The sequence below is a fragment of the Maylandia zebra genome, linkage group LG15 (assembly GCF_041146795.1).
Source record: "Maylandia zebra isolate NMK-2024a linkage group LG15, Mzebra_GT3a, whole genome shotgun sequence".
In the NCBI taxonomy this organism is placed as follows: Eukaryota; Metazoa; Chordata; class Actinopteri; order Cichliformes; family Cichlidae; genus Maylandia; species Maylandia zebra.
Genome location: NC_135181.1, coordinates 108633 through 124088, shown reverse-complemented (window position 1 = coordinate 124088; position 15456 = coordinate 108633). Strand labels below are relative to the sequence as shown.

General features: G+C 42.1%; 1 protein-coding gene and 1 non-coding gene across 3 annotated transcripts; one reads left to right on the top strand and one right to left on the bottom strand.

The window, feature by feature from the left end:
* The first annotated feature begins 1938 nt into the window (after positions 1 to 1938).
* LOC101488067 (uncharacterized) lies at positions 1939 to 3387 on the top strand. 2 transcript variants are annotated; one of them, XM_004542343.6, is made up of 6 exons: positions 1939 to 2096; positions 2176 to 2288; positions 2480 to 2641; positions 2729 to 2783; positions 2897 to 2991; positions 3086 to 3387. In XM_004542343.6, the coding sequence occupies exons 2-6, from the start codon at positions 2274 to 2276 to the stop codon at positions 3293 to 3295; spliced, it is 537 nt and encodes a 178-aa protein (XP_004542400.1). In that variant the 5' UTR covers positions 1939 to 2096; positions 2176 to 2273; the 3' UTR covers positions 3296 to 3387. The 2 variants fall into 2 exon arrangements, with proteins under 2 accessions (XP_004542400.1, XP_004542399.1); XM_004542342.3 differs by lacking the exon at positions 1939 to 2096 and having other exon boundaries at positions 2103 to 2288.
* A 4293-nt stretch (positions 3388 to 7680) lies between these two features.
* Positions 7681 to 7762, bottom strand: trnas-gcu (transfer RNA serine (anticodon GCU)). Its single transcript has one exon. It is a non-coding gene; the product is annotated as a tRNA-Ser (tRNA).
* Between the last annotated feature and the right edge of the window lie 7694 nt (positions 7763 to 15456).

Genomic DNA, 15456 nt, shown 5'->3' with positions numbered 1-15456 from the left:
CAGTGCATTTCCTGCTAATACTACAAATCCCAGAATACTCTGTTGGTGTTCTGGCGCATCAGTCACGACAGGACCCATTAACACCCTGGTCGTGTCCAAATTCATGGGCTGCATCCTCCTGAGGATGCATTTGTAGGCCGATTACGTCACAGCGACGCGCCGAAGGCTGTCGTAGACTCCTCCGAATGCAGCCGACAAATGTGTCCTCCTTTTCCCCGAATTTGAAGGATGGGTCGGGTGTGTCCTTTCTTTTTTTTTTTTTTTGCCTGTCCCGTTTGGATCTTTAAAAAAGGTGTATGATGAAAGTTTGCGACGTTGTGTGCCCAGAGAAAAAGCAAGCATTTTCAAATGTCAGCCTGAGCAGAAACACAGTAGCTGATCACACACCTGAAGTTGCCACCAATCTATATAACCAGCTGATGGAGAAGGAAAACAATTGTGTTGCATTCTCCATCTCTGTTGATAAGAGCAGTGATGCCTCTGATACTGCCCAGCTTTCAGTCTTCATCCGTGGTGTGGACTCAAATCTCTGTGTTACGGAGGAACTTTTAGGATTAAAATCAATGCATGGCACAACCACAGGGAAGGAAATATTTGATGAGGTTTCCAAATGTCCAACTGACTGCATCATACATCAAGAATCACTTTGTGGCAATGCCTTTATGTGTGAGATCATGAGCGATCTCGAAGCTTCAGGGGCGGGGGCGTATCATCACAGACATGTATGCTGCAGTGAGGGCTTTTAAAACTAAATTGTGCCTGTGGCAGAATCAGATGCTACAAGGAAACCTGGGCCATTTTCCCTGCTGCCAACCAATGAACAGATCTCTACTGCTGTGTTCCCATGTGCACAGTTTGCTGAAAAACTCTGTGTACTCAGTGCTGAGTTTACCCGGTGATTTGCCAACTTTGATGCCCAGAAATGTCGATTTGAACTGCTCAGTAATCCTTTTGCAGTTGACGTTGCAAACGCACCAACAAACCTCCAAATGGAGCTGATTGAACTCCAGTGTAGTGACACGCTGAAGTCAAAGTATGATGCTGTGGGCACTTCACAATTTCCACATTTCATCCCTGACACAATGCCTGGGCTCCGCACCCACGCTGCTCAGATGCTCTCCATGTTCGACAGCACTTACCTATGTGACCAACTATTCTCCTCAATGAAGATGGCCAAAACATCTCACGGGAGACGTCTAACCGATGAACACCTTCACTCAATCCTGAGGATTTCCTCAGCTCAGAGCCTGAGCCTAGACATTGAGGAACTAGCATCCAAGAAGAGATGCCAGGTATCTGGCTTGGACACATCAGATCAGTGTGTAGCAAACTGAGCTATAATTAGCATTTTCTTTGTGCACTTTTTCTTGCTACTCCCAGACATGGGCTTGAATGGTTTCACGTTCAATGATATTTTTATTAGATAAGTGGTTTATTATTGTTATTTTTCTATTTATTATTAGCCTGGGGAAAAGGTTTACTGTTAAAATTTAATTCAGAAGGCTGAAAATACAATTTTTATTTAAGAAATAAATTCCACTGATATGTTATTTAATTGGAATTTCAATTTTGCATGTGTGCAATATTAAGTTATATATACTTTTATATAAGTTATATATCGTTTAAGCAAAGCTTGTCCCATATTCAGTTTTTCAGCAAAACTTGTTTGAGTCTATAAGAAAAGGTTCCTTATTATATATCTGGAGGAAGATTTTTTTCAATAAATATTAATGTTAGCCCACGACTTTGTTCCAGTTTGGAATTTTGGCCCACTGTGTATTTGAGTTTGACACCACTGCCCTATACTCTAATAACCCTACAGTCTGGTGCTACCAGATAATCTGGTATAGAATTTGTGCTCTGTCATTTCTCTGCTGCTTGTCTGAGCTAGTAAGGCTAACCTGGTTATCTAAGAATGGCGTGATTGCCAGTATGTGCAGTCAGACTTTACTGAAAGAAAATCTAACTTTAACAGCAGAGTGGCTTAGCATGGCTAAGCTGTGATATTCAACACGCCACCAAACCTGCCTCCCAAGCCCAGCCCCTTGAATTCAAGAGTGAAACTGATTGTGTTGGAGCGACTTGCCTCTGATAAGGTTTGTGCACTTCTGTATTTGGCGTCTCAGGTTTCAAGTCAGATCCTGTATCCTGTAGTTGTTTTTCTCCACAACGCAGAGTCAGCATGGATGGATGTCTGGGACAGCAGTGACACAGAACAATGACTGGATACTTGTCCTTTGGAGCAATACAGAAACACTAATGTAACCCGAAGAATGAACAACCAGGAAGTAAGTGCCGTGATAATGAAGCAAACATAGCTGTTAGCTTAGTTTGTATTCACAAAATGAACTTTATCCAGTTGTCTGCCATGACTCTGTCGCTCCGGTGCAATTTGTAATAGTATTGTAAATGCAGTGAGTATAACACACAGTACTTAGATGATATGCTGTGAATAAATAAAAGTTTTCTGATGCGTCAGACATCAGCAAACACCACTGAAACAAACTTTGAGGGTCCTGCTTCGGCCAAAGAGAGGAAGGTGATCCACTTCTCCAGCGGTGAAACTCTTGTAGTTGAAGACAGCGAGGAGGAAGAGGTGGAGACGTCAAACAAAACTCCCTTTGAAGAACCTAAACAGAAGGTGGGTATCTGTTTGGGGGGGGAGACTTGTGGTGAATATTTAGCAACAGTCAGTTCATGTGATTGCTTCTGTCTTTTTTCTTCTCAGACTCGGCTATCGTTCAAGAATGTGGCCATTCTAGTTGGGAGGTTTTCACTGCTGGGTATGCCATGTTACATAATCAATACAGAAGCCAAGTGACTGTAGAGAAGGCCCTGACTTTAGCTTTTTGTGCAGGCTTCACTGAGTCTCCACATTTTCTGTTTCCAAATTCAGCCTGTGACTTCCTTGGGGAAAGATTGGCTGGTGCTCTTGGACTCAGTGCAGCCAAATACCAGTACGCGATAGATCGTTATCAACATGATCACAAGGTAATGTGTTCACAAACATTCAAGCAAAAAATAGAACTTACTCTATCGTCTATCTTATAAAAGGAAAATAAGTTCACTGTTTAACCCTCTTCAGACAACAAACAGTCGAGCTTCAGATGACCTCAAGAAGGGACAGGCAGAGACCGTGACACTCTCTCCCAGGTCTGATTGGAGTCATTATGGGGCCACAGGAGATGTAAGCTGTCCTCCCAATCCCCAGGAGAGCTCTGATGAGAAACAAATGGCTGGAAAAGAAGGATGTCACAACAAGGGCTATCAAGCGGACGAGGAGCACTTGAAATGAATCTCAGAGAAGAAAAGCAAAAGAATGTGAAGTCCCCAGGATGGAATGTTACAACAACGTGAAGAATAAAAAGCTAACAAAACAAACTAAAACATTTTCTGTGTCTAACTACCAGTGCAAGCTTTTTTCACCGTTTATTCTTCCCAATCCTGGCAAAACTGAGATTCTTACTTCAGCCCCTTTGCCAACAATATCACTGTCTTATTTCTGACCAAAAATTAAGATGAGATTGAGCTCATCCAGTCTTATTACCTTTACTTAAGAAATAATGCAAAAATCAGACCTTCTTTGATTCCCAGTAAGGTGGAATCTCTAGTAAACACTTTCATTTTCTCCTGTCTTGATTATTGTAACTCTCTACATCTTATTCCTCCTTAATCCATCTTCAGTTGGTCAACAAAGCAACAGCTAGACTGCTATCAAGAACTAGCCTGCATGTGATTTGATTTAATTAAAAAAAATGTTATTAACAGCATATAACTCCAAAAACATTAATAACCTCCGGCCTCTTCAAAAATGTCAACATCCATTGAACTCTACTGTCAAATATCCACCAGTCTTGATCAGTATGGCACTTCTAAATGTTCGCTCTCTGCTGAACAAGTCTTTTATTATTAATGATTTAATTTTAGATAATAAACTTGACTGTTTATTTTTAACTGAAACATGGCTGGGTTCGGATGCACCAGTTGTTCTCACTGAGGCCTCCCCACCAAATTTTAATTTCTCTTTTTCTATTAGAAGTGGTGAGAGAGGTGGTGAGACTGCATCTTTAACCAACAACACAGTCACCACCAAACACATTTTATTTAATCATTTTACCACTTTTGAATTCCATGCTATTGTTTTCAGCAGCCCTCCAGTTTTATCTGTCACAGTTTATAGACCACCTAAAGACAGCGCTGCTTTTATCAAGGAATTCTCAGAATTTTTAACAAACATACATTCAAAATATAACATGATAATTTTAACCGGTGATTTTAACCTGCACATAGATAATCCTTCTGACCCTGCAGCAAAAGAATTCTTAAACATTCTTCACTGTTTGGATTTTACCAGCACGTCACACAGCCAACTCACAACAGAGGACACACTCTGGACCTGGTCATCACCCATGGGCTGTCCACCAGCGTGTCCTCTGTTGTTGACTTGGCTGTCTTTGACCACTACTGTGTGTTTTTTAACATCACCGGTTTTATTCAGCGGGAGACCTCGGTGCGAACTGTGAGGAGGCGCTATCTAACCTCTGAAGTGGCTGCAAATTTTACCAGGGTTTTAGACGAATGCCCCCCTGTGATTTTACCTGCACCCTGTGATTTTATTTTTAATCATTTTAACAGCAAACTGAAGAAAAGCCTTGACTCCGTTGCTCCACTCACCACCAAAAAGTTTAACGTAAAACACGTATCACCCTGGAGAAACGAAGAAGTCAAAAAACTCAAAAGAAATTGCAGGGCAGCAGAAAGGAGATGGAGGAAAAATAAAAATACTATCAACCATCAAATACTTTGCGAGCAACTTAAAGTGTACAATAATACACTAAGGAACTCAAGAAATTCATACTTCGCCAAAATAATCAGTAATAACAAAAATATTCCCAAGGTCCTCTTTTCCACCATAGATCATTTATTTAACCCTGATTTTAACAGCTCCCAAAGAACCCCCACAGACTCGCTCTGTGAGCAGTTTGCAGACCACTTCAGGGGAAAAATCAGCGCCATCAGATCTGATATTTTATCTAATCGCGATATGTTTGTAAACACATCTGATGGCTCGATTGTACCTGAGGAGACACTGGACAGCTTTGTCCTGGTTAATGCTGAGAACCTTCAGAAAGTTTTCTCCACAGTGAGACCCACCACATGTCCTTTAGATCCAATCCCTTCTTCACTTTTTAAAACACTTTATGGATTTTTTGAGGCTGAGCTTTTATACATGATGAATTGCTCTCTTCAGTTGGGTGTCTTCCCTGCTGCCTTTAAAACGGCGGTGGTGAGACCCCTTCTGAAGAAGAGCAATTTGGACTGTAATGATTTTAATAACTACAGACCTGTATCCAACTCACCATTTTTAAGTAAAATCTTAGAAAAACTTGTTTTTACTCAGATTAATGATTTTCTAAATGATAGACAGATCCTGGAGATATTCCAGTCTGGATTTAGGGTGAACCACAGCACAGAGACGGCTCTCCTAAAGGTTTTAAATGATCTTAGATGTAACTGGGACGCCCAAAAGCTCTCAGTCCTGGTGCTGCTGGATCTAAGCGCAGCCTTTGATACAGTAGACCACGCTATTCTTTTAAACAGACTGAAACACATGGTGGGCCTCTCTGGTGCTGTACACAACTGGTTCACTTCCTGTCTCTCAGACAGAACTTTTATGGTGAGTATGGATACATGCTCCTCTAAGATCCATAAAATGACATGTGGTGTGCCTCAAGGGTCGGTTCTAGGCCCTGTACTTTTTAATTTGTATATGCTCCCTCTCGGTGGTGTCATCAGGAGGCATGGAGTGAACTTCCACAGTTACGCTGATGACACTCAGCTGTACATCTCCGTGTCTCCTGATGACACCAGACCAATGGATGCCCTTTTTAACTGTATCTTGGATATAAGATCTTGGATGGCAGAAAACTTTTTACAGCTTAACCAGGACAAAACTGAAGTTTTAATCGTCGGTCCCGAGGCTCAGAGAGAGAAACTCTTGTCTAAATTAGAGGCATTTTCACTATGTCCTTCGCTACAAGTGAAAAACCTGGGTGTTATTTTTGACTCTGAGCTTGGTTTTATCCCACATATTAAACATGTAACCAAAATTGGATTTTATCATCTAAAAAATATAGCCAGAGTCGCCCTATTCTCTCTCGGGCCAACATGGAGATGCTGATGCATGCTTTTATTACCAGTCGCATTGATTACTGCCCTGCTCTCTGGTCTCCCCAAAAAGAATATTTCACCTTTACAACTTTTACAAAACTCGGCAGCTCGTGTGCTGACAAAGACCAGAGGGCGGGCCCACATTACACCGGTTTTAGAATCGCTGCACTGGCTCCCCGTGTGTTTCAGGATCGATTTTAAAGTTCTTTTATTGGTCTTTAAATGTCTTAATGGTCTCGGGCCTTCTTATCTTTCAAATCTGCTTCTACCATATGAACCCTCGTGGACTCTGAGGTCCTCTGGTACTGGCCTTTTGATTGTTCCTAAAGTCAGGACACATACTCACGGAGAGGCAGCTTTTCAGTGGTATGGTCCTCGTCTGTGGAACAGCCTGCCGGAGGAGGCTGGCATATCTCGGAGGGGGCTCTCTGCACCGGGGTTGTGATCGACCATGGCTGCTGTGGCTCTGTGGGTCTTCTCAGGCTGGCTGGGGGGCTTCTTTGCATCCCTCTAGCTGTGTGCCCGGCCTGGAGGCTGCGGTCTGTGACCAACTCCCGGTACAGACGGCTCCGTGTGATAGTGTTCCCTCACCTGGCTCATGTGTGCCCAGCTCAATTTTACTTCTCAAGTGTGTGTGTGTTGCACACTTGGACAAATGACACTTCCAGGCGTGCATGAGTTCAGAATCGTTCTCTTTACTTGCTCATTTGCAACTGCAAATACAAAACACAAGCACTTCAGTTCAGCGTAGCTGCACTCTGCAGGCTATCTGTGCAGTAGAACACACAGGACCCCAAAGCTGCCCGATTCAATGCCTGCGTGAGCGCCATCAATGATGATTCCCACAATCATCATTGATCAGAATATCCTAGCTGGATTGCCAGTTATCACAGTATGTGTCAGAAATAGTAATAAAGAACTGAACGCATAACATAACAATGATAAGAATGCATGAAATTATGGAGAGGGGGGGCAATATCTATTACAATACTTCCATCTTTCCATCTGTGCCCACCCATTACATGAGTCCCACATGTGCGTGTGTGTGTGTGTGTGTGGGGGGGGGGGGGGGATGTGTGTGTATGTATGTGTGTGTATGTATCCATGACCTGTATCCTCAGCCTATCAGGTCAGCTGGTTTTCGGATTTGTTCTTATGGGGTGCTCTCTCTATAGGTTGGCTTTACCTTATCTTTTGCCCCATTATTTGTGGCCCTTTGGATAAAAAAAGACACTAGAAATACGTGGACCTATTTATAAATGCAAACAGAGTCAACCACACACATATTAGAAGAACAAACTGTGAAGCAATTTGTAACTGTTTTTAAAAAGTGCTTAGCAACTAAATAATATTACTGTTTATATAATTGTCAGAATAAAGTGAATTTTAAATTATAAATTATAGATGCTAAAGCATGGTTGAATCCTCATAAACTAAGCGTTGTTGCTTTTTAAACATTATGAAAAGTGATATCAAAATTTAATACGCGCATTAAATATAAGAAGTTTCCGACGAGGATGGGATTCGAACCCACGCGTGCAGAGCACAATGGATTAGCAGTCCATCGCCTTAACCACTCGGCCACCTCGTCTGAATACACAATCGGGACATGCGCATAGTAATATCAATATTCAATGGCTGCCAGTTAAAATACCGACAGTGAGCAAGACTATTTTTCTAAGGTTTCACACCATCGTGTTTTAGCATGTTAGGCTAAATGTGACACTGCCGTTAGCCACCTTGCTGACATTAGCAATATGACAACACAAAAGACAGTGGCTACAACTACCTAAACACGGAAAATGCGTAGTGTGGACACATGTCGGTATCGTCTCCGTCTCCTCGTTGTATTTCAACCAAGTCCAAGACTGTTTTTGGCATCTGAGCGGATTAGGCGAGAATAGCAAAAGCCCACCCTTTAGATAAACCTTGATATATGCCACTTTTTTAAAAGCTGCGTTTAAATCAGTGACGTACCGAGTGTTGATACATGCTGTTGTCTGTGCTGCGTTTGGGGGCGTTTCTGTAATACGACACAAATAACATCGTAAAAGTTGCAGCACTGCTGCTTTTATCTGTCCATCTGTGCAAACGTAGGGAAATGAGGACCATATGATCAATGGAAAATTCTGTGTAACATCGCCAACAGCAAAGATAAGAGCGTGACTGTTTTCAGGGTTGGATTGAACTGTAGGTTTTAACTAGCTCCTTCACCTCTTTGTGTGGATTTAGCGTAAAAAGTGTCCACTCTACCACCGGGGTTACGTATAGCTTTACGTAGCATATGCCGTAGTGTCGAGCGCCGTACTGGTAAAAAGTGGGTATCCGTCCCCATCTAGCGATTAGATTTGGTCATAAAAAATAAACGTCTGACTTTAAATACCCACAGGAAAATATAGACAATCGAGACTTTAACTTAAAACCCACAACTTTATCAAATTGCCTACATGTTTGAAAACACCTGAAGAAAAAAGCATAGGGAGAGTGGGTCTTATGCTTTGAATATATCACATAAAAAAAAAAAAAATCAGCATTTGTGCTCCTGAACGATTGCTGCGCTGAATTCTGGGTTGCCATCAGAGAATCTAATAATACCCAGGAAATAGCCTAAGACAGGAAGTGTGGAGATATTCACGCCACCTCAGGCTGATGCACATGTGAAAACACCCACAAATCAGTAACAATTTGAGTCAAAGTCCCTCAGTTACTGTTTACAGCTGGCATAAAACTACTCCACTTCCAAAGGTCGTATTATATGTAAACCAAAGAAGCAGCATTTACTTGGAGACATGCTGCATCATGATGGAGAGAGTGCTGTTATTGTTGGGATTAGTGGTTCTTCACACTTCATACACTGTAAGTATCCATTCAGCATTTCTAGGGAGACTTAAAAGAAGAGACTGAATGTTTACCCGCACGTCTTGGTGTGTGTGTGTGTTTTGCAGATACCAGTTTCCCCTGAAGTACACGGTATGTGCAAAGATGATACTTGAAAGGCTCTTAATCTTTAGAGAGAGATGATCAGTTTCATGATTGAAGTAGCAATAGAAGAGGGAGGGGAGATAAGAGAAGAGGCAGCTGTAAAGACAGAATAACTCCAGCTTTGTGTCTTTTCCATTCTAGCTAAAGTCCGGGACAAACTGCGTCTCTTCTCAGCTCAATACGAAACGCGTAATATTTTCTCTGAATGGGGGGATGATTCCATTTTTTAAGGAGCTGTTGGCAACTCTACTAACTAACCTTATGAATAAAATAAAGTTCACTATTAGTAACATCATAGCAACAGAACAGCTGTATAGAAACTCGTCATGCTAGCTCACGCAGTATGATGTATTGTAACTGACTGTAAAAAGTCAGCACAACGAAAATAAACTCCACCTAAACGTGGTTTATATCTGACCCAGATAGACTGCAGGTCATAACTTCTTACCTGAAGTTGAATTCACCTGACACTTGGACCGGCGGCCACCTCGGGTCTCTCCTCCTGCCTCACCTTCCCTCATCCACCTGTTGCCTCTGTGGAAGCTCCGCCATAGCCACCACCGTACAACTGTCGGGTTGAATACTGTTGATCTAAAGTGGAATTATCCTGTGGAAACAGCATCTTTCAATTTAAGAGCATTTTGAAATCGTTAAAAGAGTAGGTCGTCTACGGGAAAGCAAAATCAGACTGACTTGAAATTGACATGGTAACATCGTGAGGTTGTATACTGTTGATCTAAAGTGGAATTACCCTGTGGAAACTGAAATCTTCCTTTTTAGAGCATTCTGAAATCACTGAAAGTTAGGTAAGTTATGGGCATTTTCAACAGGCCATTATTTTGGAAGGCAAAATCAGAATGACTTGAAATTGACATAGTACCATGGTGTGGTTGTACACTTTTGATCTAACATGGATTCATCCTGTGGAAAGAGCAATTTTCATTTTTAGAGTGTTCTGAATTCTTTAAAAGAGTAGGTCGTATATCGGCAATTTGAAAAGTCTTTTATTTTGGAAGGCAACATCAGACTGATTTGATATTGATATGGTATCACTGTGTGTCTGTATACTGTTGATCTAAAGTGGAATTATGCTGTGGAAACAGGAATTTGCCATTTTAGAGCATTTTGAAATCACTGAAAGGTAGGTCAATTGTGGACAATTTGAAAAGGCTTTTAGTTTGGAAGGCATAATCAGAATGACTTGATATTGATATGGTATCACTGTGGGTCTGTATACTGTTGATCTAATATGGATTCATCCTGTGGAAATAGCAAAATTCTGTTTAAGAACATTTTGAAATCGTTAAAACAGTAGGTCGTATATGCTCAATTTGAAAGGGCTTTTATTTTGGAAGGCATAATCAGAATGACTTGATATTGATATGGTATCACTGTGGGGCTGTATACTGTTGATCTAAAGTGGAATTACCCTGTGGAAACAGGAATTTTCCTTTTTAGAGCATTTTGAAATCACTGAAAGGTAGGTCAATTATGGACAATTTTAAAAGGCTTTTATTTTTGAGAGAAAAATCAGAATGATTTGATATTGATATGGTATCACTGTGGGTCTGTATACTGTTGATCTAGATGATTAAGTCAAATATTGGCAATTTCAAAGGGCCATTACTATGAAAGGCAAAATCAGACTGACTTGATATTGATATGGTATCACTGTGAAAAAGACTGTGGTTGGAAAGTGTTGATATAAAGTCCAAATGGTATTTGGAAATACGACTTTTGCTTTTAAGAGCATTATTAAGTCATTGAAAGAGTAGTTCAAAAATGAAGATTCACAGGGCTTTTACTTTGAAATCCAAAATAAGATGGCCTTGATAGTGACAGGGCACAATTAGGGTACAAGGCTGTGTCATATAGATCTAACATTAGAGTTTGTAAAAAAAAAGAAGCCTAAATTATATGTTATTATGTTCTTAACATATCTGTTAATTCACTCGAAGTTGACTTTTATTTTGAAATCCGGTTTCCACATCCATTCCCGTAATACTTTGAATACACAGGGAACGTAAAACAAACTGGAGGCTGGCTTGACTGCAAGTCTCGAATTGGAGGCTGGCTTGACACAAGTGTTGTACGGTGGTGGCTATGGCGGAGCTTCCACAGAGGCAACAGGTGGATGAGGGAAGGTGAGGCAGGAGGAGAGACCCGAGGTGGCCGCCGGTCCAAGTGTCAGGTGAATTCAACTTCAGGTAAGAAGTTATGACCTGCAGTCTATCTGGGTCAGATATAAACCAAGTTTAGGTGGAGTTTATTTTCGTTGTGCTGACTTTTTACAGTCAGTTACAATACATCATACTGCGTGAGCTAGCATGACGAGTTTCTATACAGCTGTTCTGTTGCTATGGAAAAACCATGGATGACAGGAGAGGTCTACAGGCTGCTGAAAGCTCGGAATGTTGCCTTCAGAGATGGAGACGAGGCGAGCCTGAGGACAGCTAGGGCCAACCTTTCCCGTGGCATCAGAGAGGCTAAGAGACAGTACTCCAGGAAAATATCTCATCACTTCAAAGACAGCAGAGACTCACAGAGCCTGTGGCGAGGCATTCAGACCATCACAGATTACAAGCCCCCACCACAGACCTGTGATAGCACTATCCCCCTGCTGAACGAGCTGAACACTTTCTTTGCTCGCTTTGAAGTCCAAAACAGCACCACTGCACAGAAGACCCCACCCCCTCCTGGTGACCAGGTGATGACTCTGTCCCCGGACAGCGTGAGGAGATCCCTCAGCAGGATCAATGCACGTAAAGCTCCGGGTCCTGACAACATTCCTGGTCGTGTACTGAGAGACTGTGCAGTGGAACTCACTGATGTCTTCACAGACATCTTCAACATATCACTCATCCAGGCTGTCGTCCCCACATGTTTTAAAGCCACCACAATCATTCTGGTTCCAAAAAAGTCATCTCCCTCCTGCTTTAATGACTACCGTCCTGTTGCACTTACTCCCATCCTGATGAAGTGCTTCGAACGACTAGTCATGCAACACATCAAGACTGTCCTGCCCCCCTCCCTGGATCCCTTCCAGTTTGCGTATCGGCCCAACCGCTCAACCGATGATGCCATCTCCACTGCACTCCACTCGGCACTCACACACCTGGACAAAAATGACTCATATGTTCGAATGCTGTTCATAGATTTCAGTTCAGCATTCAACACCATAATCCCCCAACAGCTCACTCAAAAACTGGTCCAGCTGGGGCTCAACACCTCACTGTGCAACTGGCTGTTGGATTTCCTCACCGGAAGACCTCAAGCAGTACGGGTCGGCAGTAATACATCCAGCACCATCATTTTAAACACGGGGGCCCCGCAGGGATGTGTGCTGAGCCCCCTCCTCTTCACTCTGCTGACCCATGACTGCACTCCATCATACAGCTCCAACCTCTTCATCAAGTTTGCGGACGACACAACGGTGGTGGGTCTCATTAGCAACAGGGATGAGACCGACTACAGAAGTGAGGTGAGACGCCTGGCCACGTGGTGTGCTGACAACAATCTCTCTCTGAATGTGGAGAAGACGAAGGAGATTGTTGTGGACTTCAGGAGAATGCACACCCAACATGCTCCTCTGACCATTGACGGAGCGTCTGTGGAGAGAGTGAGCAGCACCAAGTTCTTGGGTGTGCACATCACAGAGGATCTCTCTTGGACGTACAACACCACAGCACTGGCCAAGAAATCACAGCAGCGTCTCTTCTTTCTCCACAAACTAAGAAGAGCAGGAGCACCAGCCCCCATCATGTACACTTTCTACAGAGGCACCATCGAGAGCATCCTGTCGAGCTGCATCACTGTGTGGTTTGGAACCTGCAATGCGTCCTGTCATAGAACCCTCCAACGCATAGTGAGAGCTGCAGAGAGGATCATTGGTGTCTCTCTCCCCTCCCTCCAGGACATTTACAGCACCCGTCTCACTAAAAAAGCCCTTTGCATAGCGGCTGATCCCACGCACCCAATGCAAAGCTTCTTCAAGCTGCTGCCGTCGGGGAGGAGACTGCGGAGTCTCCGGGCCAGGACCAGCAGACTGAAGGACAGCTTCATCCATCAGGCTGTCAGGAAGCTTAACTCCCTCCCGATTCTGCCCCCTCTCCCCTCTCTCCTCCACGGTCCTACTGAACTCTGTCACACACACACACACACACACACACACACACACACACACACACACACACACACTCTCTAACTCACTCACTGGCCTGCACCAGTTACCAGTCACTTTGTGGAGCATTGGACTGCCACTACCTCATAAGACTTTGTTGTTACACTATCTCTTACCGTACATTACCAAATCTCCATTTGCACTATTTGCCCATTTGCACTACTCTGCCTGGTTTGCACTCAATGTCATTTACTCATTATATTGTATATTGTATAGCTTTCTTGTTATATGTAAAAATTGTATTGTATTTATTTATTTAAATTTTACTTTTTAATTATTTTACTTGCATTTTTAATCACTCTTATATCGTTAGCTTCATAGCATAAGTGCCTAAGTCATTGGACTAAGTCAATGACTTAGGCACTTATGCTATGAAGCTAACGATATTTAAATGTTCATTTGCTATTTTATCTAGGGATTGAGAGTAACGTAGTTTCTATTCTCTGTATGTCCTGTACATGTGGCAGAATTGACAATAAAGCTGACTTTGACTTTGACTTTGATGATGTTACTGATAGTGAACTTTATTTTATTCATAAGGTTAGTTAGTAGAGTTGCCAACAGCTCAAAAAATGGAATCATCCCCCCATTCAGAGAAAATATTACGCGTTTCGTATTGAGCTGAGAAGAGACGCAGTTTGTCCCGGACTTTAGCTAGAATGGAAAAGACACAAAGCTGGAGTTATTCTGTCTTTACAGCTGCCTCTTCTCTTATCTCCCCTCCCTCTTCTATTGCTACTTCAATCATGAAACTGATCAATGATCAGCTGATTGTCTCTCTTGTTTATCGCCCACTTTGCGCCAGAAAGAGGAAACCAGCGGATGTCACGCTAAACAACAGCAGCACTTTTAAGCTTGATCAGCTGTTGTTAGAATTTATTTAATATTAGTTTCTAGTATCAGCTGATGTTTGCTGGAGCCACAGCTGTAAAGCTGCTGGTCATGATGTCGGTTTGGATATGTGGTGAGAGGGAAACATGAAGATGAAACCAGGAGATGTCCTTACTGAATCATCAGAGCTGTGATGGAGAAACAGGTTTACCTTTTAGGTGGCATGAATGAGTTGAAGTTATGAACTGTTTCTGAGAGACAAATAACACCAGGATCCTTTTCTATGTAGCTGACAGCTGGTAACTATGCAGGGGCGGGTCTAGCAAAGTGTTGCCAGGGGGCCAGGTAGGGCATTAACAGGGAGAGGGGGGCACAAAGAAATACTTTTCTTTTTTATTCTCATTTAAAATATTTAGCTTTTATTAAATAATTATCTGAATCTTGCGAACAAAGTTTTTATCTGACGTAAAATGTATAGAAATCATACATATACCAACAAGATTTGTTTTCATTCAAAGTCTTTATGGCTTTAATACCTGGTGGGCCGGTCTGTAGTCAAAATGCCCAATTTTTTGTCCCAGTCCAGCCCTGCAGGTTAATACTGGCAGTGTCACCATGCCAGCTGACTGTATTTCATCATCAGCCAGTGTTGTTCTTTATACATGAACATTACCAAAGTTTACCATAAGGCAGCTTAGAAAGTATTTACTTGCTTTCAGGTTTTATTCAAATGTTAGTCTTTTCATTTGTTTCCCCACTTTTTTCCTGTTTCAAAATCAAACACCAGTTTGTGAGAAGATTATCTTCTTTTTTTTTAACAGGCATTGGTTTTGCATTGGCATTGGCTAATTTGCCAATTGTATGTTAAAAATGTTCGTATTTTAATATTCAAAAATGTTTTTGCCCAAAACATATGCACTACATGTCAGTAAAAATACTATGCAAATATTGATGTCCTTGACTGCTGAATAAACACTGACTGATTGTATCTCTTGTACTTTATCAACGCAGTATCTAAAAACTTTGCACCGTAGTGGTTAAAATCTCATTCTAATAAGAGTTAAAAGCGCATTCGGTTGTTAGGTTTACAGGGTTATTGAATTATGGTTAACGGTTGGTAGAATTGTTTTTAACATTATCTGCCAATTACATCTGCCACCCTTCTCCAAATCTGTGCCGCTACCTGGCCCCCCTAACAAACATTTTCTAGACACGCCACTGGGAGCAGCTTGTGCTCAACCACTGTGTCCATCGTCATTCTCCTCTGCTCGTTCTCATTCTTGTCCAGGTTT

Bases quoted from the DNA above. Each gene is read 5' to 3' on its own strand.
- LOC101488067 (XM_004542343.6), top strand. The intron at 2,642-2,728 runs GTGGGTATCTGT...TTTTCTTCTCAG, and splicing joins TTGAAGAACCTAAACAGAAG to ACTCGGCTATCGTTCAAGAA. The intron at 2,992-3,085 runs GTAATGTGTTCA...AACCCTCTTCAG, and splicing joins GTTATCAACATGATCACAAG to ACAACAAACAGTCGAGCTTC.